The following is a 26,232-nucleotide window of genomic DNA, read 5'->3' on the forward strand; positions in this document are numbered from 1 at the left end:
TTTTATTTTATTAAAAACTACTTAATAATTTGTCCAATCAGCAAATAACTATCTAACAGAAACAGGAAATGAGTTTGTTGGATCTAGTGAATGGACACATTTGTACAAAGAGTTTAGTGGATCTAGTGAATGGACACATTTGTACAATGAGTTTAGTGGATCTAGTGAATGGACACATTTGTACAATGAGTTTAGTGGATCTAGTGAATGGACACATTTGTACAATGAGTTTAGTGAATCTAGTGAATGGACACATTTGTACAAAGAGTTTAGTGGTTCTAGTGAATGGACACATTTGTACAAAGAGTTTAGTGGATCTAGTGAATGGACACATTTGTACATTGAGTTTAGTGGATCTAGTGAATGGACACATTTGTACAAAGAGTTTAGTAGTTCTAGTGAATGGACACATTTGTGCAAAAAGTTTAGTGGATCTAGTGAATGGACACATTTGTGCAATGAGTTTAGTGGATCTAGTGAATGGACACATTTGTACAAAGAGTTTAGTGGTTCTAGTGAATGGACACATTTGTACAAAGTTTCGCTGAAATGTTATGCATCGGACACGAACATACCTATACTGACATTTGAACCACGTATATGACCTTGACCTAAGATATTGGTACATACTTGACACGTAATCAGGTAGCGATGCACGTATGTTTAATGTCTTATCTAAATTTCTGAACCCACTAGCACGTTGTACATGGGCCACGAAATGTTGGATGGAACGACAGACGGAAATTCTCACATAACTCTGCAAGCATAAAATGTCATCTTCCAATAATAGATGCCACTTGACAAGCTCAGAATTATTATTGTTGCGTATTTGAATTAATGGATTATCAAGACTGTATGGTAATAGGTTTGGGTGTTTATCGAAAACTGCATTTAGTAACGTATAGATTTAATATACCATTCTCTCTCTCTTAAGTCTTTAGTCATTTGATTAAAAAAAATAAATAATTTATATCACTGCAGCAAAACAAAAAAATAAAACATTAAATTGTTTACTCTTTTATTTCAAATACTGATCATAAGATACAAGCAGTGGATTCGATATGGTAATATCGAAAATCTAATATCAAACCCACTGCTAACTTCACAGACATGGATTGCACTATTTGTATTGAAAGTCGATATCACGCAGCGTGTCGAGCATGAGCACTACTTATTCATAGATGTTATAGACTCCTTATACAATATCTGCACCGTGGCAAATGGGCCTTACACAGCACAAATATTTTCATACTGTTCAAAGTGACCGAATTTGAATGTTTTATATATATATATAACTTTGTCTCAAAGATACATTCTAATCATAAATCAAAACTCGATGAAATAGTATTTTATCGCGAAATATCATTTGCTTCCAAGTTGGATGTCCTTGTTGATTGTTGGAATGTATTTATTGATGGTCACTCTCAGATCGAAAGAGAGTGAAAAATACAGGTGTCATTCTGGCCTCCAGTTGCGGAGGTGTCACTCCAGCGATGAGTGTTGTTACATCGCTAAGGAACGGAGAGGTACTGGGTTTGAGCTGCATGGGTAGGTCAGAGTCTGTACTTAGCAATGGCGTATTGCTTTATTATCAAGATCAGATAATACTCAATATACAGAATTACACATAAATAAATACTAGATTTACACATGAGAAGTACACATGAAACATAAATTTACTGTATAAAGTACAGTAAATATACGTTTTATGTGTACTTCTCGTGTAAATCTAGTGTAAACCTTTCAAACTTCATACGATTCTAAAAATCTGTCCTTTTGAGTTTAATGTAAATAACTAAATATTAAATGAAGTAAAGACAGACAGACAAACTATACTAACAATATAGAAAGTATTAAATATCTTAACTAATACTTATTTCGTTTTGTCAAACGGACAATCTATTAAATGTTTTATCTTAAATGCCGAAATATCATATTTGTAGCTTCTGCTGTATTACTAAATCGATTACTATTGAACGATAAGTTGGCAGCAGATCATTAAAACAGTGATTCCATGCTACAATTATAACACATATAATTCGTGGTAAATTCAAGCCATTCATGGACATAATTCATAATTAACATCAGAGAATACAAAAATAATGAATGAAAGATTACAGCATGTTTCCAGACAGAACAAAATTGCTTTATATAAACGATAGAAAGCCTATTAGGCCTATAAACATAATGAAATAAACTGAGATCTTAATAAAGTTTTGAACCATAATTGTTCTTACCTGCATGAGGAGCTCTCTGAAACCCCAATGACGTAAAACTTAATCGAACTCTATGTGATGCGTATATTCATTCGTCTTTCGGAGCGCACATCTGTGTCCCTGAAAGGACAAATTTGTTACATCGACTTTCATTCCCACGGATGGTTAGTCACTTAGATAAATATCACACCATATGACTACAAACATTTTGACCTCTCTCGTTTGTATACATTTTCAGCCTACATATGGTGTGAATGCAGCTACTGGTATTTTCAATTTTCTAACATTGTAATATATTATTGCCACGTATGATGTAAATGTAGTTGCTGAGATGCGATTTTTCCTGAGCTAAATTGTCGTTTACCTAGTGTGACGTTCAGCAGGAATACCCAATATTTCTCATTTTATTGAGAAAAAAAATTTAAGATAGCAATATAATTTGCACGCTATAAAAATCCCTTGAAAATTCAATCGTATCAGAGCGATGGCGCTTAGTTGTATTTATTATTTCACAGAATCAATGAAGCATAGAAAAGGTTGCCCTGGAACACTTCAGGCTATTGACAAGATTTCTGATAAGTCACGAAGGCTATCGTGTTGGCGATACGACTGTTTATGAGGGAGAGTAGGATAAATCAGCATATCCGTTGGATTACTAGTCCAACGCTTTTGCTAAATGAGTTAACGCTGTTACCAAAAGAGCTATCGCTGCTCCGAGAAAAGGTAAGAATATAAAAGCGAGAAAAAACCAAATAGCAGGATTTTTTAGAAGATAAACAATAGACCCGTTCATTCTAAAATACAATGATTTCATTATTCTAGGTACACATGAAGCAAACGGTCTTATAATAGATTACAAATAATCTAGCTGCGTGCAGTTTTAGGCAATGTGCGTCATTAAAATAATTTATTTTTATTTTTAAGTTCATTTTTTGTCCAATACAGAATTTTCTTGCTACAATCAAAATATAAAGGTGATGAAGCGAAGATCATTTCACAAGATTCTCTTCTACATGCTGAATTTGATAGCGCAAGTTTGGAACACACATATCGTCTGCCTTGGGAATAAGCCTTTATTGATGTACACATTGTCTCACCTCTAAGGATTCAGGAATTTTAATATACCAGGTAGACACATGACATATCGTGAAGCGGAGTGCCAAGCAAAGAGTGACTTACTTTGTGACCAAGATCTAAACGGGTTGTGACCGTTTGTGATTTTCAAAAATAGATGAAATCAGCCAGACATAGATTTGGTTATCACCAGGCATGTTGTGTCAAAATTGTCTTCGATACGATATGTATCACATCATTTGTATCAATCAATAAATAGTTTTGTACGATATCCTAAATCTCAAGTGCTCTTTTGTCTATCTTTCTTGTAAATGTTCACTAAACGTTGATCAGATACTTTACAATAATAACTCCGCATAAATTGTGATCATGCGTGACGAACGTCACAAAAGTATGGATAATGTAAGGTAGGCAACCCTTGTAGTTGAATTAACAAGATTAATATAGCACTTTCGCTACATAATTGAAGCCTAGTATGGCAGTCGGTGAAAATTATTGCCTTGAGGAATCTTCAAGTAGACGAAGTACGTTGCAAAAACGAAACCTTTCTGATTTAAATATTCTGAGCTTTTTAGGTAATTCCCACAAGGTATTCATGATCCACAACATAGCGCAGAATGTGACAAAAGTTTTCATCGATCCTTGTTAATGATATTACATATTTGTTGCCGTTTTCTGCCCTTTTTCTGTGAATCCATGTTTGTCTCCAGCAACAGTGTAATTTCACCTGTAGGAGCCATCTTGTTTGCTCTGTGAGCTATGCATATGGATCCAGGTTCCACTAACACCTTTCTATATTTGACACCACATCCTCCTCCACAATCCATCGTTATTAAAACAGTGCCTACATAAACATGATGGTGCAACGAAGTTCATACAAGAATTTCAGTCATATGTATTGATATGAAGATCATTCCCCAAGAGCAGTAGAATCGTTCAATTTACATTTGGAGGGCCATGTCCTAGTTACAATATGTTGTCCCATTGATACTAAAGAATCATTGCACCGTATGAACACAGCATTTGATATAGATTATTATATTTCAATAAACGACTAAAAATAACTTATAGCCTAAGAAGCCGCATTTCAGCAAATATGCAACTTTTTTCTGAATTTTATCTTCAACCTAATAATAAATAACTTTCTTAATTTTTGATATGACAAATACTGATATTGTCTGACTGTAAAATACAATGAAACTGTAACAAAAATCGGTACATGAGGAAACATTTTGGAGGGCTGGCAGGGGGCAGTGTGCATAAATTTTGCTCCCATTAATTTAAATCAACTTGAGAATAAAGTCATTTGTCTCCATGAATGCTAAATTCAACTTACTTTTAATGCTGTTTGGTCAACATTCAACAGAAATAGAAACCTCAGTGAGAATAATATCTGAACCATATTTTGAAACATGGGACCAGTCAAGTAACCTACGTAATAGATGTTGTCCGATATGACATGTCACCCTCCGTCGTTAGGCTATACGCTTGCATTTTCTCAGCAATACCTAACACACGTATGTTTCACTCAGAATGGATGTTCTTAATACAAGTGAGTTGACAAAAGATGAGTTCTGTCTTTCGTTTTTGGCGATGGTGATTTAGATAAGAACTTCCTTGAGCTGACATGAGTTTGATAAGAAATGTTTGTTAGAATATGTCGAAATTTATCGTTTTTGTCAACCTGCAGAAAAGTAGTTTAACCTCTCTAACGCATCTTTATAAATATATCGCAGTGTATATTTGATCGACTGTGAAAAAAGTTATTGTAGTTTTATATTGCCTGAAAAATGATAGGATCGGAATATTTATAGGAAATATTGACAGAACGGAAATAAGTTTCACCTTAAAAAAAGTTGAGAAATAGTCACATGCCTGGATTTCATGGTCCGGCGTTGAAGGGTTGAACATAATTTGACCTTCACCGAGGGTAAGGTGCACCACACACAATAAATGATACCTACGATAATTGCCATTCAAAATTTGTTGTGTATTTCGTGAGAGTTTTATTACACATACACACAGATGCACACATAGAATCTTATATGGAAGTAGAATTGTCCTTCATATATTCCTTTATATTTAGCATTTTTGTGACACTTTCAGTAATCACACACACACACACACACACACACACACAGAGTCTGATTATACGGACATAGATTTGACCGTCAGATATTCCTTTATATGTAGCGTTTTTGTAACATTTTCATTAATCACACACACACAGTCTATGTTATCAGGACACATAATTGTCCTCAAGACACGCCTTTATATGTAGCCTTTTTGACATTTTCATTAATCATACACACACACACACACACACACTATGTCAATATTATTAGGACAGAGAAAAAACAATGCGTATTTACAAGGAAATTGACATTTTTATTTCTCAAATAAAAGTCTAAGAAAATAATTAATTTTAACTGTATATGTTAACTTAAAATTATTATCTAGAAAAAAAGTCTGGTACAATAAAAGCATAATTCACTTGTTTCTGAATTTTAACTTGCTGCTAAAAGCCCTGCGCTATGATTTCCCATAATTACTCCACTTTTACTTTATAATTTCTTTTCATAATGTTAATTTTACCAAACAAAATATACGTGGGGATAACAATCATTGACACATAATTAAAGAAAAAAAAAGATTTTCAGTGTAAAGTTAATGACATCCAAAGCTGACAGGACATGCGCCATGACCCTGATAAGATTCAGTGTCTGCTATGCTTTTAAAATCATGTCCTAATAGTCAACTATTTCAGGTTGGACCTTCTTTTTTTAACCTGTTTTATTTCTTCTTTCACGTCAATCTATTTTTATATGAAAATGAATATTTTGAAATGAAAATAAAAACAAACAGGGTCGATATTTCGGTGCAACAAATAGGGTCGATATTTGGGTTCAATGTTAGTGTTAAACTGGACTGTAAAACTGCAACTCAAATGCATTTGTAGAAAAGTCTGCTATGACAATGATTCCTGAGTGTTAAGTGTAAATTGTACCTAAATTAATTTACTGTTCTCCTTTTATCCCCAAGTTTTGGTGCAGGTTATTTGTTTTTACCTTCCAGGTGTCTCCCTGTCCGTCTGTAAGTAACCACTACTTCTCCTAATCTACCGAATTCAAATTCACCAAACTTGGTAAAATAGATAGCCCATTTCGTGACCATATCAGAGACAGGTATCATATTAAGGGCCATAGCTGTTAAATATTTAAATATAAAAAATCAGTGAAACTGCGCACAATTTTTATTTCTCTAACTTTTTTCAACCAAATCTCGTGCATGCTTTTATAGGTGGTAGACAGGCAATATATGTATGGATTGTGAGTCACAACTTCAAGGTCACAGCCGTAAGCGCATAAGGGTGTATGGAGGGAGGCTAATGAATAACGTGCAGGAATGTGTGGAAGGAGGCTAATGAATAATTTGAGGATCTGCCATGAATCACAAAAGTACCTCAAGATTCATGTGCTCACAGCAAAACCTTTACTTCTGAATTTATTTATTTATTTATTTATTTATTTATTTATTTATTTATATGAATGGCAAACTCTGGCATTTACTGACCATACAATGCATCTTATTTTCTTGTGTGTCATCAATCAACAAGCAACAAAAATTAGTATGAGAAGAAACATTGGAGGGGGGTGAGTTGTATCAAGGAAGATATCACACATTTAATCAACCTCTCATCTGGAAATGAAATCAATTGACTACTATAATGTTAAGATGAAGACATAGCCGACAACGTAGAAGACCATGTTGATGATGAAGCCATATGACCTGTAATAATATTTGTCAATTTTGTGATAATTGTTTCATCTGCATGTTACTAGTTCTGATACTAGAATAGATACCTAATGATAATATTGTTGTAAAAATGATAAAATCGTTATAAGAAAACAATGATAATATCGTTATTATCGTCATTTCTTTTTTACTATGAGTATGAATATATTGCTAATTTCCCCATGAAATTATTTTTTGTTCATTTTTTTGTTGTTTTGTGATTGTGTTGGGAGTTATATTTTCTTAAATTACATATGATCCAATCAGAATATACATATATTGCTTTAGATTGAAATAGAAACCTCAGAAAAAAGAACAGCTTGAACTAGAGTTTGAAACATGGGACTAGTCAAGTAACCAATATATCAGATGACGTCATATATATAGACGTCATCCTCTGTCGTTAGGTTGTGTGTCACTCTCATTTACTCAGTAATACCTAACAGACGTGTTTTCCACTCAAAGTGAAAATGTTCATAAAACTGAGAAGACAAATTAAGAATTACGTCTTCCCTTGTTGAAGATGGTGTTTTATTTAAGAGCTTTCTTGGACTGACGTAAGTTTGATCAGATTTTGTTTCAATATGTCGAAATTATCATTTTTGTTAATCTTCCTGACTCCACTAATTCCATAGCGTCTTTGGATAATTTAAAGGTAAAGTATGGTCAGGACTATTATGGGATTTTGGGCAATATCTAGAACTGAGCTTTACTTATGGGGGGGGTGTATTAAATTATTTTGATACGGAACTATTATTTTATGTTATTTGATTAATGTATGTTGATAGTTTCCATTTATTGTGAATTGATGGATCTTGGTTAACATTTTGTAGTACTTTTTATTGACTTATGTAAACCACATATATCAAGTACACAGCTTTTATTTTGGAACTAATATAAATCTGTGTCAGGAACATATCCTGTGCAAAAGTGCTAAATTTACGCCGTTGATCTCACTGCATGAGTATATATACACATATGTTCGTTTTGTATTTGCATTTTTCTGAAGATTCCGTTACTGATACAGATATGTTATTTTCAGCATATTAAACACCGCTAGAGTATAATGCGCATGCCGATCAGGGTCTGTGTTGTTTGTTCTACTGTTTATTCCTACCAAACTGCACAGACCCGGATCTGCCGGCGCATTATGCATTGGACTCGACCTTTAAGCGAGTAGATCCGGTATAAAGTTGTCTGTATGAAAATACGCTTCACATGTTGCATTTTTTTTACCTTATTTACGATGTGGAAATGAAAGAAAACATGACAATGTGGTTATTGTAGACCTTCCCAGGTTTTTATTTTTCTTAAAAACTACCCTTAAAACCAGTGGTGGTCGAAAGCGCTTGGAGTTGCTTTTTAACTTGCGTGATGAGGAATAGCAAGTACCTAAAGATACTCCACAGTCTGTACAGAGTCCTTGATGTAATATGATTGTGAATAAAGGGTATATCAAATTTGTCCACGGACCACAGGATTTCCTTGCCATTACATGACGGGAACGGCAGGTACCAGAAGGATGTCCACAGTCTGTATGACTGCTTTGCTGTTACATGTAGGGATATAGTTCGAAAACTGCCAGATTCAAATAGTCCTATCCAGTTTTCTTGAAGTTATGCCATGCGGTTGGGCCGATGAGGTGTAAAAGCCCACCGATGATATTACGTAATACAACGTATTGCACACACAAGATTTTCTTGTTTTGTGTGTGTGTGTGTGTGTGTGTGTGTGAGAGAGAGAGAGAGAGAGAGAGCACATAGATTTGGCAAACCAATAGTATTCACATGTGAGAAAATGAAATCCGCAATTAGTGTAGCTCACAAGCGACATTGGTAGGAGTAGAATGATGAAACATTGGTTGAGGTACAATAAAACTCAAATAAAGGTTTCTTTTTTAATCGTTTGAGTTTCAATGTCACAAACGTAAGAATTAAGAATATAAAACTTTAAATAAGTAACAGATATTACAACCAAACCAACAAATACTCATTCCGCACTTTAAAAAGATATTCCAGAAAAGTTATTATAAAGAAGGGCTTTGCGTAAATAAACAGTCAAGACGTGTGTGTTAACTAGCTCATGTTAGCACGCACCGTTTAACATAAAAGTGTTTCATCCCCACCTCAACGTTTCAAAAGAGACTACTTATCATTATTGCCAGCCTCTATGTTTCTATGTATGTGTGTATGTGCTTGTGTGTTTGTATGAAAAACAAAGCCACCCATTAGAACGAAAAAAAAAAACTATTTCCTGTTCTTCAGTCTGTTAGTTTGTAATCGTACGGTTACTGGATTGTATGTAAGCGTGTTAGTGATTCTAGAATAGCACATCCACTTTCCACTCATCTGTTTGTTCGTAAGTGTGAGTGTTGGACGGTAGACACGTGTGTTAGTATCACATAACTATCATTTTCCTCTCTCCAATCTTCTTTGTAATTGTGGGTGTTGGATGGTAAAGGCTGGTGTTGGACTGTAATTACATTTGTTAGTGACTATTACATACATTACCCTTTCCCTCGTTCGATTTGTTTGAAATGGTGCTTTTAAATGGTAAATATTTTTTTGTGAACATTAATTATTCCCTAGTCCTTTTTGTTTATTAAGGTGAGAGGATTGTAATTGTGTGTGTGTGTGTGTCTGTGACCATCACATAACTCCACTTTGCACTTCCTTTTCGTTTGTAAGGGTGGGTGTTGGATGATAACATTGAGTGTGAGATTCCATCTATTTGTGTTAGCCATGATAAGATAACTCACCTCTCTGTCATACGTTATTTTGCTCATGTGTATGTGTTTGCCGTTAACATCGTATATGTGTCTGTAAGAACATGGTTTTGCGCAGGCGCACATTGGTTCGTAACTCTACTCCATACTTTATAGTCCTTTACACGTGAGTTTTTATCTGTTGGTGTGAATGGCAGTCAGTAAGGACGACAATAGGTCCTTAAGGTATACTTTGATCATGTAGACTGTTAGAAATCCTTCCTCGTTCATTTGCCTATAATTATTGTGCGATACTGTAAACGGTGAAAACAAATCTTTTTTTTTTTTGAGTGTTAAGAATGTATTGATTATCTGCCTTGAGTGATACAGCAAAGAGAAGTTGAAATAGTACAATAGTAATCATTTAAATTAAACTGCCCAATCTTGGCAGCAATAAAACTGAACATCATCTAATGCCGTGTCATCTCCGTTACCCTGATCGCCTTCTATTTTGGTCCTTAGTCCGCAAATAAACGATCCAGGTCGACAGCTCTCACTCCACGTTCCATAGTAACCGAACGGTCCTTCATCACCGCTGTTAAGAATGTTGTCCTTAGATCCAGTACGAGTCGATCTGCATGCAAACTTTATAGAGTTGACACCTGTATCATCTCCTCCACCCTTTAATAATAATAATAATAATAGTAATAATAATAATAATAATAATAAATTAATGAATAGTTTCAATATTTAGTGTACTTGAGCAGTGTGTCTGGTGCAATTCGTAAGAGGGAAGCTGCAATGCATAACAGTAATTCGGCGCCAGTAGTTAGCAAAGAATATCTCATTTAAGCGGAAACGTCATTGCTCCAAATTATGCCTTGTTCACTAATATATGCACGTACATACACATAGTTTGATGAATGCCTATATACATGAACTAACGACTAATGCAAATTAATGAAATAACAGTTCAACCGAACAGGTAAATTAAAATGACCTGCTCTTGGTAGGACTCCCTAAAATACGGCGTGTAGTTTTTGAAGAATTTAACATTAATGATGTGATGGCAATTGACTTGCTGGATTAATCCGGATCGCTCATTCCGTCTTATTTGGACACGGACTTTTCTATATGTGGGCATAGCTACAGTTAAATAAGAAAATTTGATATAATCTGAACAAACTCATAAGATACTGGAAATGTTAAGCTACTATAAATTCCAATTAAAACTGGTTTTATCGTTCCCTGACCACACTGAGAATATTAAAATCAATATTAAAGAAGCACTAGACCAGCACTACTTGTCTGGCCTTATGGCCAAAAGTAATCAAAACTACTAGACCATGCAAATTGAGTATAATTAGCAAATGACACAACTGTATGTGAAATCAACAATGTCAGTATCAACGGATAATATGTATTTATTTACAAGCATTAATAACACAATAGTGTTGTATTACAATGTAAATGTTATTTCAAATTTGAAACGAAAAATATATATCTTAATATTATAAAGTATGTCAGTTTAAATGTTACTTTTCAAAACGATTGCATGGACATAAACATTATGAACACTTCTAGCAAGATTATAGTTAAAACAGCACAGTATGACGAAATAATCAATTGCGTATTTGATGCGAATCAGTAAAAAAAATTGTATTCGGATAAATTTCATTTCGATGCCACAACTGGGCATGGTCATTTTACAACGATTCAACATACACAGAGACATGATTTATGGAAAATAAAGTTACATTTAAAACAACGCGTGCAATAGTTCTTGATAATAAACCGTAACAATGGCAAAGGTATACATAAATCTCAAATAATTCATACTTTGAAATGATTGAAAAAACGTTACAAAATATTGCAAAAGAAAGTATGCATTGTAGCTCAGTGTTTTAGAGACATCATAATACAACATAAAACATAAAGAATCTTCTTGATGACGTTATACAGTTTTAGATGAAGTAAGAAAGCTTTACACTCGCATAAAAAAGAACAGACACTGAATTGTATCAGAATATGTTATTTCAAACCTTAGAACGATATTAGAATAAAGGTGTCTATAGGGAAAACTAAACAAGTACGTGGATGTATATTGCTTTACAAATTTCTCATTGTTCCAGATCCGGAGTACCCGGATAGAATTACCCTTTGTATAGATTTAAGAGACGAAATTTCATTTTTAAATGAGATGCAAATAGTCTATCGTGCAATTAATTTTAAATGCTATAAAATGAAAGGGGATATTACATTTTAAGTCTGGAGCACCGGTCCAGTGTCCTCCATCCCGTTTGTGGAATAAAACATGCACGCTTTAAGTGCTTCATATAAATATAATTTCCAAATACAAAATGAGCCGATAATCTTAGACTTTATCTTGACTGTAACATTTATCGGTAGAAGTCAACCAACGCGTTGCTTACTTTCACATATTACAAAAAGAATATACAAGTACCTCTGAAACACGCACAGAAAACGATTTATTTCCACCGTAAAAGAATCTCGTGCATACTATCTCGAAGAGAAATATATATATATATATATATATATATATATATATATATATATATATATATATATATATATATATGCAATTGAATTAGCTGATAAAACATAATCTTTTCACCCAGGAAGTGATATAGAATGTTAGAATTTCTTCGTCCTAAATATGTAGAAACGGAAGCAGCTTGACTGAATACTGGGGAAGTAATATAAAAAGTGTAGCATTTATAACAAGCAAGTATATGTTCAAACTGTTAGATCATAATTTGCCTGACATACTATTTAATAATCACAAAGTGAAACGACGAAAAAGATCTAATACTCCGAATTAAATGAATGACAAATTGCGAGAGGAGGTTTGATGGCTCAGACACATTTGCAACCAGGGATAATTTTGCTCTATAGGTTTCCACTCATCCAAATGCATCAACTCACCCCCAAAACAAGATAATATAATAAAAATAATAAAAAAATGAGAAAAACCGAGATGAATCTTTATAATTTCTACCAACCTTCAAAAGGGTATAAAAATTAACACTCCATGTATATGCATTGCACTTGTGATAGGTGTTAATGTGTAAGTCTCTTCCGCGTTTTTGCAGGTGACCACTTCGGTGGCCTAGGATGCGGGAGGTTGTGGGTTCGATCCCCGGCCGAGTCATACCAAAGACTTACAAAGATGGTACTAACAGCTGCCTCGCTTGGCGCTCAGCATTAAGAGGTTTGTGTTAGGACTGGTTGGCCTGGTGTCAGGATAATGTTACTGGGTGGGACATCATGCTACATGTCTGCTGCATGAGGTACCAATGCCTGACATCACTATAAACTGCCACACTGAAGACATCGTAGCTATATGACTCAGAACTTGTTAAAGCTACGTTAAAAATCCAAATCACACACACACACTTTATGCGGGTAATTGTGCATTAATCAATCTCTGCTTTGCAATATATTAAATAATAGCGATATCAAAATAACACAACCACGAAGATAAATGGCCCAATCGAACACATCTTTACATCACATATACTTCAAGCAACATTAAACCCAAACAAACTTTATACGAGGCAATTTCAAAATGACGTTAAAACAACATGATTATTGTGGGTAGTTTTTTCATCTCTTTTGAGACGAATGTAAAAGAAGTATTAACTATATAATGGTAAACAATTTGGGTAGAATGAGGTTTAAAGACGTCAATGTATTCTGTAGAAGATATGATGTCTTCATGATTGTACAAGGCATTACTAATGATAAGTTGAAAACGTCACTACCAGAGACGGGTAATGCCTAAGATACTTGTATGGAATCTATACAGACCTTTGTGTATGGAAAAGATTAGAATAACAAATTGTTTTTCTGATAATACAGGGCATTGACCAGTGTAACATTGCTCTCTTAATACGATTTCATGTATAACATGACGCTTGTTAACGCCATCGAAGTGATAGAAGGTGGCGACGAAGACATGCTCATAATTACTTAAGGAAAGCACTTCAAAGTCACTCGCAAGTCAAAGCGTTGCATTGACAATGACCTTTTGTCCACGGTCCTGAAAAACCACGCACAATGACTATGGCATTCTGCGTTTACTCATACTTGCTATTGCAGCTAATGCAGCAGCCACAAAAACCTCAACGCTCAGCGCGGTAGCAGGGCCAGTGATCTTGCTCGGAAGGGATAGTTGACACTCCAAACGGATGCATTGACCTTGCGGAACGTGAGAAGACAAGAAAAGAAACGGGCGAAGCTTTTTTATTCGCTTCGGACTCTCTCCAACTTTAACTTTCAGTGCATGGCTCAGCCGTTAAACACTCTTCTGGCGGGTAACTACAATGGCGTTGAGGACATGAAGCCGGCATCATCGATCTCAATACTTCAGAAAGCACTGGGATGCGTTTGGAGTGACTCCATCCCAACATCGACCTTGCTCCGCTTCCTGATCTAATTACGAACCTACGCAGAGTTCAGGGGCTCGCAACCTTCAGGCATACTCCACGCTCCAGGTTCAAAAAAGACTGATGGGCAAATTTGTGGCTACCTACATGCTGTGGTGTTATTGGATCTTGTTGCGTTATCCGGTATTACGCGCTGTTATTCTGACAGGCTTCAGTTTCGTATCCGACATGTCAGTGGATATATTTGATGGTTCAGACCACTTATATAGTGTTCCTTACGAATAGTATCGATGGGGTGTACCGCAAAACTTTCAAAATGTTGGTGGGTTTACCTCTACATCAACAAAGACACTATTACCCCCTCAGATGTTAGATTTTACTTCATCGGCATCCATATAAAAAGCAGCTATGAGACGTGGGCGACAAATTCGATCGGCGTCAATTTATTCCTGCGGACACACACTGGCAGCAGTGTACATGCAGAAGTTGACACATCGCATACAAACCTTACAATTAGTTTCGCATCTAAGTTTTCCACTCGAGACTACATCCGGTAGGAGGGTCTCAACGTAAATGCATAAGTGTCCGGGCATTCAGTCACCTAACCATCTTGGCCGTCTACAATTTGTTCTAGCCAAAGATAACACTAAGCCATTGGTGAGCAGTCAGACATATACAAACTAAAATCATTCGACTCGAGATCCTTCTAAAAAGATGTATTGGTTCCGTTTTGAGTGGAAAACGAATAGACATTGAACGAAGGGTCCACCCAGATAACCCCAAGCCAAAACGCCACGGTCAGCTGGTGGTAATTTCACTTGTGATACATTCTGGACAATAACCCGTGTCCACAACCGTCGGATCATCGAAAAAGATAGAACTCTCTACCTCGTCACAGTGGTAGGCCAAACACACAGCAAATCGCAAAAGCTGAAGACAGAAGACGTGATGCATGTTACTCTTGGTGAGCGTGTTTGAGGACGTGTTGCAGACAGTATTATTACCGGGTGCTTAGAGATGAAATAAAATGACCGATTCACATCTCCGTCTTGCCTATGCGCCAAAGAGACAGGTTCGAAGTGCATGTCTGCAACCCCCAAGCCCAACCAATTAAAGTTTCATATGACGCTCCTAAGAGAGGTATTATAATGATTCACTCCCGCAATTCCAAACATTCGAAGTTAGAGATCCACACGTCTTTCACCTCAAATCAATCTGCGAAATTTACTGGCGGAGTCGACACCAAGCCGTGTGTGTTGCATTGGAGTGGCCAGGCTTGTTTTATTGGCCGCTATCATCGCATTCCAATCGCTACGGAACTCAAAGTATGTGATGTGGTCTGAACCGTTGATTAAAAATTCTTAAAGCATAACGACATCTGGTTCTTGCAGATGCGAAGTTAAATACCATCATTTACGTGTCAAATTTCTGAAAGATAGTGGATTATCAGAGGACAAGTTCAAGGTATTTTCATCGGGAACCACAAATGCACAGCATGCAACAACCAGATTCAGTCAAACACAAAAATGCGCTCAGTGTTATAAACAAGGTGGCAGAAAAATGAATATCGCGCGGGAAAGCCGAAACTTCGTGTTAACCGTCGGGTCAGAAACCATGTGTACATACTAATAAATACAATCAGACATTAGGTCCATTCTCAGAGGGCCAACAAAATAAGATGTAGAGTGCCCGGTTTCACTTTCTGCTTTGTGTGGCTTTGTATTTTTATTCGAACAGTTTTCGTACAGCTTAATATACGCACTGGGGATGCAAGAGGAGCTATGACAACACATGTACTCAGCGCGACAGTGCCCAATGAAAATACGCCCAGCCTTCGCTACCTCGTCAGTCGATGAAGACCTGGCGCAACCGCAACATGTTAATAGAGCAACTTCCTTCAGCAGGTACAATTCGTTTGATTGAAGATATGGGATGCCCGCAAACAGCTATGTTGATGGTTGTTATAACTTCTGCAATACATTACTACTCCAGAATAAACGCCGCAGCCTCATCAACAGCACATTATACAAAACAACGGCATCCTTAAGTGCCACTGTTATTCTTCTGTACGATCTGAATCTAGCAGCTGGTCACATGCCATCAGTAAGACAAATAGCATTTTCTTAGTTATCCATGTCACTGGCACGGCTCCAGGCACAAAACAACAAGCTTTGCAACTATTAATGCAGACTTCGGCCGAAACGCTTCGATCGTAAAACACCCCATGCACATTTACCTTAGTTGCTATATGACATATATAAATTGCAGTTTCATTTTTCGGCATAATTATCTTTTCTAATTCTTACACAAACTGTTATCGGTTTTATACCTGACCCTAGAGATGTTCTGTTATAACACCCATTTGCTCCATGCTTCTCATTGATGTTTTAGAAGCATTCACATCGTCATCTGGCCATTTGCCTCTTTCATCTCGTAACTGTTCATTTGTATTGATAACTGATATATTGTTTATTTAAATTTTATTGAATTAGCGGCCATATCGGTTCTAACCATAGGTATATTAGAGGCTAAATAACTCTTAAAGAAGACCAGAAACAAAACAACTTTTCCTTTTATGTACGTAATTCTTTACAAATTTTAATTAGATTCTAATGTTTATTAATTAAATATCGCAGGCAGATAGTGATAATATTGCGCGGAAGATACCACGATTCCGTAACTTGCCGAGTTTTTCCGAGTTTTGATGAGACGACAAATCACGTGGTCCTGTTACGCAGTACTAGCCAGTCCTCGAATACAAACAGAAACATCGCGAGCGAGACAGACAGGTTAAGTGATGGTGCCCAATGTAGAAATTAAAAATTTACCACAATGCAATAAATTCCTTTAAGAAGAATGAAGTTCAATCGTATTATATGTAAATGACATATTCATTACCTACCTCACACACACACACACACACACACACACCAGCTAAGGACTAACATCTTGAAAATATACATCCAACACTGAAACACTGAGATAATACTGAATTCTGGGCGAAGAGACTAGCGCGGGGACCGACCTGTGTCTGAAACAATATCCATTGCCGGAGAGGTGTAAAAGGCATTGAGAACGGTTTTCATCGGTCGTAACTTATGCATTAGTCTTTCACGACAACAACAACAACAACAACAACCCCCGCCTCCCCACAAATAAATTACAAATTAAGAAGCTTCCTTCTTAGGATTCAATCACAGTGTATTTTACATGCAGGCGTACTGACAAATCTGATAGTATATACATGTCTGGTATAAATAGTTTATGTACTACTGGTCAGTGCTGAAAGACATTTTTTAGGCACAGGCACGGGCCCTGAAGTGGTGACTTAAATAAATTCACTAGCCCTGACTGAAATTCCATAAGCCCGGACAGTTCACGCCTGTCAGCTTTCAAGCCGGGAGAAAAACCTCTCGATTTTTTTTTTTTTTTTTTTTTTTTGGTTGGGGAGGGGGTGGGGATTTCCATACCTAATCGTGATATCTCCCGATTTTTCGCAGAGAACTCCCGAGTATTACATTATGTCTGTCAATCTTCATTTCTCAGAAGAAGAAAAAAACATACGTAAATGGATATAAGGAATGCAATCGACAGGTGTCATATTCTATTTTATCACCTATGAATACTGAAGTGACGAAATAATTAATATCACACGACAGTTTTATTCTTCAGTAAATATAATGTTAAGATTAAACATTATTCACGTAATTTCAGATTTTTTTTTATACCACTAAACAGTACTGCAGATTTGAACTGTTAAAATGAAATCCTAGGCATCGCAAGTTACAACAAAACAGGGCATCGTATGTGGCACCGGTGCGGACAAAAGCTGGTCCAATCAGAATGCAAGGCAGTTGTTGAAATTTTAATGTCATATGTCGAGAGTTTCAGTTTAACATGTTGAATCATTTTGATTGTGCTGAAAGTTACGTTTTGTATGTTGAGTTTTCATATTGTCTCTGTTGAATTATGCAGCGGTGACTGAACATTTTATTGTGCTTGTCAGAATTGCTTTTTATTATGGTGAAATGATGTGTCAGTGTTAAAATTAACATTACACAAAGTCCACTTACAATTCAAAATAATATAAAGTATTAAGAAACATCATTCGTGTAATCTTTTATGAGACGCCATTACATTTCATGCATTTACAGCTTGAAAGTTACCATTTACATGTCGAGAATTACTATAAATTTCTTCGCTAGACGTCGCTCTCGTGAACGGACCGCGTTATTTTTAAACAAGGAGGCAGTTTATCGTTGCTGTGAAATTCAACAGATGAAATCTGATTTCTTGCCGTATGAAATGGAACTTTCATCACAAACAGTTACATAGAACGTGTGAAATATGGATTCTTGACATATGATATTGAAATTTCATCAACCGCTGTAAAATTCAAAACATACACTGTAAAACGTCGACATAAGAAATAAAACTTTAAACCACCACTCTGTAATTCAACATATGAAATATAAATCTCGATCTTGAAAATGGAACTTTTTAAGGACATGCAATTTGATCCAACACGTGATATTGGATTTCTCGACATACGATATCGAAATTTCAACTGCAACTTTCTTATTGGACCAGCTTTTGGAGAAAACTAGATCTCAGTTTCACCTTGGACAGTGGTCGTTTGATTTAGATTGTGCCGTGTTAAGGCATATATGTCAACATCTTGAAAATACATTTATTCATTTCACCAGCGCGATCAAAGTTTCACCAGGCAAACAATTTTTGTTTCTACAAACCCGACGGTCACCTCACTTTGAATACAGGATGGGCCCGAACTAAAATCAGAGGGGCCCCGGGTATCGGGCTCTCAGATATTTTGGCACTGCTGGTGTAGATAAAAGATCTGTGAATTGATTGTTGTATTTTGTGGTCACTTACTCGGCCTTCTACCTATTTTCGTATCACACACGAGTAACACCTTTCCCAGGATTTAAAATAGCCAACGGTATGTCTGAAACAATGCCAACTTTTAGTCTAGGCCTAGCATTTGCGTATGCTAGAGCTGGCATTTTTTCAGGATCCCTCTCGTAACATTCTTTAGAGAAATGTAACGAGCAGAGTGTTGTGTGTTGCTTTGAAATCGACTCGCTTGTAACAATGCTTCCATGCTTTCTTTATGCCTTTATCTTTTAAAAGAGAAAAAAAAAATGTTGTCCACGGGCTTTTCTTATTGTGCTATTACACCCGTAAGCAACGTAAAACGGCATTGTCTTTTACTCTGGCAATTCCCAGTTGGGATGCTGGAGTCGCTACTATGACGTCACATCCCGAAAGTAACCAAATAGGCGCGGAAATTTTGCATACGAGGTCACGGAAATTCAGTTCTAGAAGATATGCCAATATTTAAATACTGGCATTACGGTCGCAGATGATACTTGAGAATAAGGTTTTCTTCTATAGCGATTTTATTATTATTCTATATTTTGTCGTCTTCAGCAGGTTAAATACTTTTGTAAAAGGTTATGTTGTAATGATAATGTACGTACAGTCTTGTCTCTGAATTTTTATAATATTGTTTTTGTGTACAAACGATCTCTAGAGCTTCGAAGAAACCAGTCATTTTAATAATACGCTTTTAACCTTGAATAATGTCATCACCTATAAATCAATGATTTTAAAATGATAGTTTAGACGTTTAGATAACATTTTATTTATGTCAAAATTAACATTTTTAAGATTGAATAGTATCATTTATCATCATCGCGTTTTTTATTCTTTATTTTCTTTTAGTACGGTTTCCTAATCACATATCTGGCCACCAAAAAAAAACAGTTGACATCCATTAATATTATTACTATTATCGATATCGTAGATTAGCGGTTTACCTTTAATCAATATCACCTTTATATAAAAGTATGTTGCTTTTCTTTATATCCATGAACATTTGTAACAGAAATAGTAAAAATTGTATGATAATTATTTCATCAATTATGATAAAGTCGCATGTTGTTACGTTTTATTGCACAGTGATAATGCTTTTCGTTAATAATACCAAGAGACTAGCAGATTAATACAGACGATATCGAAGCAGTTTAAAGATCTCGAGACCAGTAGTTATGCATTAGACGATCTTGAAAAGTAAATACGAAAATTCGAGGCGGAATAAGTTCCGTATCATTAATATTGCAGTCCCCTCTGCTGGCCCAACGGAGTTTAACACAGATACTGTGGTCGTTATGTTTTTCAGAGAAAAACTTGGAGTTTATGTGCCAAATAGAAAGCTCTTCCATTATGGCACAATTGATAGGAAGTCGCCGAGAACAGAAATAATTGTGACGTTTGTGTCATATCGTACACGAGCTTGTATTCTATCGAAGAAAATGAAACTGAAAAACAGTGAAAACGTAACCTTCATTACTGAAGATTTAAACAAGACAAGATATAACCAAATAAAAAACTGAGAGAACTTAAGAAGAAAAAATAGATTATATTCTTATTGGACAAGGGATTGGAATATCTCATTCCGGAAAGAAGAAAGAGGTGATCCATTTCATGTGAAGTCGGAGTAGATTCCCCAGTATCTTCCTCATTCACAGTAATTGATTTAAGACTGTAATCACCAATTTGTAATTTGAGCACACGGGGGAAATATTTTCAACAATTGTTACACTTTGCAAACTTTGTGAACTTCTTACACATAGCCGAATCTGCACGCGAGTCCAATCGTGTTTAACTTGCATCACTGACTTTGATCGGATCTTAGCTTTGTTAACAAATTCGCCGACTCGTGTTTGTGCGCAAGTATATATGTATGTGTATATGTGTGTGTGTGTGTGTGCAAATATATATGTATGTGTGTGTGTTTGTGTGCAAGTATATCCGTATGTGTATATGTACGTACAATAATATGTGTATGTGTATATGTATGTACACGTATGTTTTATGTACGTATATGCGTATATATGTGTATGTGTGTGAATGCTAGTGTCTATGAGCAGACCTGAATGCACGTATGCATAATTCAATTTGATTGCGTTCTATAACATAATATTTTGTTTATGCTACCACATTCTATTTATTGTATACCCACACCATTGGTTATATTATACGGAAATATTATTGGTTTTGTGTGTTCATCTGTATCATTAATGTTATATTGATCATAATCGTTTTTTGTCTCTTCTAATTATCACATTTTATCCACACATCAGTGTAGTTCAAAACTTGGCATAATTCGATGTTCATAACGTATGCAGTGTACGCTGCTAATCCTTCCATAAAAATTGGTTTATTATTATGCCGATCAAAGTAGTCCCCTACTGGACTAATATTCAACTCTTTTTCTATTTCACTGATTGATCGGTTGTAGCAAAACATAGTTGTTGGCTTTATTAACCTGTAGGAAAATTCATAGTCAGTTTTATTGTATAACTGATACCGATCCTCATTAATAAAAATAACATTGTCATCAAGAGCAATTGTGTCAGTTGCACTTGAGTGAATATACGAAATTTTAATTTGCAGTGACATCGACACGAAACTGCCCTTTTGAAGTTTTAAATCCGGTACGCATCTGATGTCATTTGTTATATCAATCAATACTTGTGTGTGATCATTTTGCTGATCGTAGATTAATGGTCTTACACTTTGCCCTTAATTCATTTCTGTTGCTTTTCGAATATTGTTTTACCAGTAGGAATATCACCTCACATTGTGATTTCGGTATCCTATTATAATAGCTATAATCATGTTTGTCCCATATAGTATTGAAATTATTAAGCTGTGGTCCATTTGTTAAGGATTCCTAGTGACAAGATAACAGTATAACAGTAACCACCAGGTACAGTTGATCGTTTGTTTTTGCAATACAGATAAAAGACTTGCATGTATAATATTTTGTTTTTATAGTTCCACATGCATCGTAATACTCTGGGACTTTGTTTCATCTAAATCTAAATTATTGGTAACAGTTTTAGTTTTGCATTTTAGACCATGTGATTCCATTTATATAATTATAATATATTGTTTATGACGATATAAATTTTCCTTGCATTCTTCCATATATGGAGCATATGCCGTTTATAAGTCTTTTATTATTTTTTTTGTATGTCTAATAATATCACTTTATGTATCTGTTGATTTTTTCATTATAGACAATATAATTCAATTTGCTATATAATTATATTAATTAAATTTGCATGTTTTGTGTTATTCATTCATTTAAAATGTTTGGTTATTAGTTATCATCTAAAATTATAGTTAACTGGTACTTCCCTTGGTATATATATATATATATATATATATATATATATATATATATATATATATATATATATATATATATTATATTGTACATACTCAATAATTTCCACATATAAAAAAACTATTAGCATGTTTAATCTATGATGAGTAATAATTATTTTAGTTCCAGCTGCCATTCATATAATTTCTGACAATATCAGATGTAGGTAAACCAATCTCCATAAAAAATGGCTTCCATATCAGTAATATTGCTTTTATCCAATTTTATTTTAAGAGAGAGTGTATCTTTACTAAAGCTATCAAAGTGTATCTCATTTATATACTCAATTTCTTTTTAAGAGAGCGTATCCTTACTAAAGCTATCAAAGTGTATCTCATTTATGTACCCAATTTATTTTTAAGAGAGAGTGTATCCTTACTAAAGCTATCAAAGTGTATCTCATTTATGTACCCAATTTCTTTTTCAGATTGGATATTACTATTACGGAATTATCACGATTTAATCCCTGTTCAGGGCAAAAGACCTTTATCTTTACGATCTCGACCTGGTCTTGATCCTGGAAGTGTTAAACCTCTCCCACCAAACATCCCCACAAAAATCCACGAGTAAAAAGTCTACCAGCAACACCCGCAAGTAAAAGAAAAGGATTTATTCTTTTAAGTTTCTTCTATTTTGCGTCTGAAAAATTTCATACATACAGATTGACACTTTGTTTTCATAATTGTTTTTATATGTATCTTCTTTTACCTAAGATGCTGTTATCGGGGTCCGGGCTAATACAAATCAACAAAACAAGACAGAAGCAAAATGCGTATCGAAAAACTAAAGTTTCAACTCACCTGATCAGGTTCCACTTTCAGAGCAAAGGAAGTCAATAAATTTAGCTCTCCTTCTATGAATGGACAAAGGTGAAGTGGATGCCAATTTCCCCAAGGACCCTGCCCAGATGTCACTTCACCCGCAAAAGAACCATCCTCAAATATACACCTCAGTTTTATTGAATTTAGAGCTGTATCGTCACCTCTGCTTTGGTCTGATTCGATCTGTGATAGAGCAAAACGTAAAGTTCAGGCATTAAACTTCAAGATTTGTTAAAACTCTTATCCGATAGAGAATTATTTTAATAAATTCTTAAAAAAAAAACGTAACTAGCTCCGCCAAGTCCACACAAAATATATCACGATTCATGGTCAAAATTCTTTCATTGCTCCGTGTCAGGGCTGTGACTATTTTAATGTAGGAAGGTATTGCAGCCATTTTTATGCAGACGTACCCTAAATCCGTATTATGAATGATAGCTGATCAGCCAAAATGACACAGAAAACGGAGAAATAAATCATTGTCTCATTGGATAAAGGCTGGGCATGAGAGGTTTTTCTTACTGCAGTTTAAGTTTTCTAAGAAGTAGTCAATGTCAGACCGGTACAGAATTAAATACCTTTTCCTCGTTCATGTTCAAACAGCTTATGCGCTGGCGAACGTATTTTCGTCAATCTACTATGTTTTCTAAACTTCAAAGCAGGCCAATGTATCATAATTCTTTATGCAATTACAGGATTTGCATGTGAGAATTTAGGTGATTACTGTAATCGCGTGTCAAGAAATACAGTTGAATGGACGCGTAGCGGATGAAATTTGCGATATCACAAACGTGTTTATATAATTTATGGCTAAATGAAACAATAGAAAAAATGAACGTTTATGGTCATTGGTTCTAACAGAATAGTTAATGCTTCAAAAACTGCAAACGTTCAATTTTTCAGTATATTCAAGTACTGGAACCGTTTACCTTTGAGCTTAGTTAAACTGAACAGTAAATACATTTTACATACACTTACTTTAACATAGTTAGTAGTTACATCTACCGTTTGTCAGTACTAGAGTAGCGACAAATACTTGAAAATCACATGAAAAGTTATGGCACAAAGTTAAAATGACGTCCCATCTTTGAGTTATCTGTCTCTAACCTGAAAGAAAGTATTTTATTTAATTATTTAATGAAAGTTCGCGACGTACATTAGGATACATGTTTTCTAAATTTATGCAAAAATATGAAGGAAACGTATACTCCGTTGGTCGCGTACGATGTTCGCAAGATATATTGGAAATGGCATGTCCTACCTTCATGCTGTAGCCATTTGCAAACGACCCTTTGGGACAAAATTCAGGGCGCTGCCAAGCTCCAAACCATTCACCATTGCGAACAATCAGAACTTGAATGGCATCTGATTCTGTCCTATGCTGTTGCAAAATAAATGCCTCAACGGGAAGTGTTATAAATAATAATAAATTAATCTGCAGAGTCATTATCATGCTCTTGGCGGGTCTGGCAACCATGCCCTCCTAACTTAGACAGGTACCATAATCTATGTCGGAAAGATTGTGAAATGACTTAGGGTTGAATGTCGTGGCTTAAATGACCTTATTCGTCATGTCTTGCTGATATCAGTGTTGAAGACTTACCTATTATGTTCGTATACATGTATGATTATACATGCATGCATTTAGCACTCACCCCTGTCTTGCAATGAGATCTTGATGGCATATGCAATGCACACAAAAACTTAAATCAGTCTGCAGAAAATGTCATTTGTAAACCCTTCTGGATTCTAAGTCTTAACAAATTACCCTTTGCAAGATCTCACAATAATGAAGTAATTTTTCTGATAGTTTGCACTACGACGAAGCTCAATAACCTTTTCGGTAAAGCTTGGAAATTATTTTTATTTTAAACAGAAAGAATTCATACTGAACGAGACATCTGAAGTGTAAAGAAATAAATTACAGTTAACAAAGGTTATAAATTAGGGCAACACAAGGTTGTAACATAATTTGCATGTTACTTTGAAAATACCTAGCACATTTATCGTGATCTATCTGTAAGTCCTTCTGACTCTCTCACTCAATTTTATATTGAAGATGAATATTTGGCTATTTTATATATATATATATATATATATATATATATATATATATATATATATATATATATATATATATATATATATATATATGGCACTGGTTGTTTCAGCCCACAGAATAAAACCTTCATGCCAGTACATACAGAGACTGGGAAATAATAAGTTTAGTAAATCAAATTGTGCTTCGTTGTTAAAGAAATAGCAACAATGATCAATAAAAGAGTAGATGATTATAACAATATCATGTCAAGATGAGAATGTGTAGAAAATGATATGATCGTGTGTAATGCTTTACATTTTGCTTAAGGTTACATGTTTACCTCAAATACCGCCATCTCTCTCTCAGATTTCTAGTAAAACAAATTTTATCCTAATTAGGTAGTACATGTAAGGGTTTCGATTGGTTGATTTCTTAAGTTTGCTTTACTCGTTATTGAATCTGATTTGACCAATTCATTGAGGAAAGAGAATTAGATAAGTCTCCCAAAAGAAGTATAATACTTATTCTTGATAAGGAATAACATATGAGTTGGAAGTCTTTCTCTGTTTATACGATATGTTTGCTTGTAAATTCTTTCACTTGTATCTATGTTAGTGTCAGTTAGTGTTTCTGCAAGTTGCCCATGTTTATTCTTTATTGTCAAAGTGTTAGAATTTGGTAAGTCTTAAGTAACTCATTTGGATTATCTTCATTTCGGTATGTGTTCAATGAGAGACAATCGAACGTTCAATTTGACAAGGACACCTAAAATACTTTTATAAGTGTTCTAATGTACCGATGCAGATTCTAAAGGAACATTGTCCAATGTGTGTACCACTATATTCTCTGCTATATATGGAATTATTTTAATAGTGGTTTTTGTGTTTTGATTGTAAGTTCATGGATGTGGTTGTC

The 26,232-nt window shown here is 35.1% G+C and overlaps 1 protein-coding gene across 1 annotated transcript; it reads right to left on the reverse strand.

Moving 5' to 3' along the window:
* Nucleotides 1-8,968: 8,968 nt before the first annotated feature.
* LOC149797126 (vitelline membrane outer layer protein 1-like) lies at nucleotides 8,969-24,767 on the reverse strand. Its single transcript, XM_089960345.1, has 3 exons — nucleotides 24,538-24,767; nucleotides 23,256-23,459; nucleotides 8,969-10,470 (listed from the first exon to the last, which is right to left on the reverse strand). The coding sequence occupies exons 1-3, from the start codon at nucleotides 24,751-24,753 to the stop codon at nucleotides 10,219-10,221; spliced, it is 672 nt and encodes a 223-aa protein (XP_089816471.1). The 5' UTR covers nucleotides 24,754-24,767; the 3' UTR covers nucleotides 8,969-10,218.
* Nucleotides 24,768-26,232: the final 1,465 nt, after the last annotated feature.

Source organism: Sinohyriopsis cumingii, chromosome 6 (assembly GCF_028554795.1).
Source record: "Sinohyriopsis cumingii isolate HCF-2022 chromosome 6, ASM2855479v2, whole genome shotgun sequence".
NCBI classification, from domain to species: Eukaryota; Metazoa; Mollusca; class Bivalvia; order Unionida; family Unionidae; genus Sinohyriopsis; species Sinohyriopsis cumingii.

Excerpts from the sequence above, each read along its gene's own strand:
- LOC149797126 (XM_089960345.1), bottom strand. The coding sequence starts at position 24,753 with ATGGTTGCCAGACCCGCCAAGAGCATGATAATGACTCTGCAGATTAAT. Across the intron at positions 23,460-24,537 it reads CAAATGGCTACAGCATGAAG|ATCGAATCAGACCAAAGCAG; the intron begins GTAGGACATGCC and ends GCTCTATCACAG. Across the intron at positions 10,471-23,255 it reads TGAAAGTGGAACCTGATCAG|GGTGGAGGAGATGATACAGG; the intron begins GTGAGTTGAAAC and ends TTATTATTAAAG.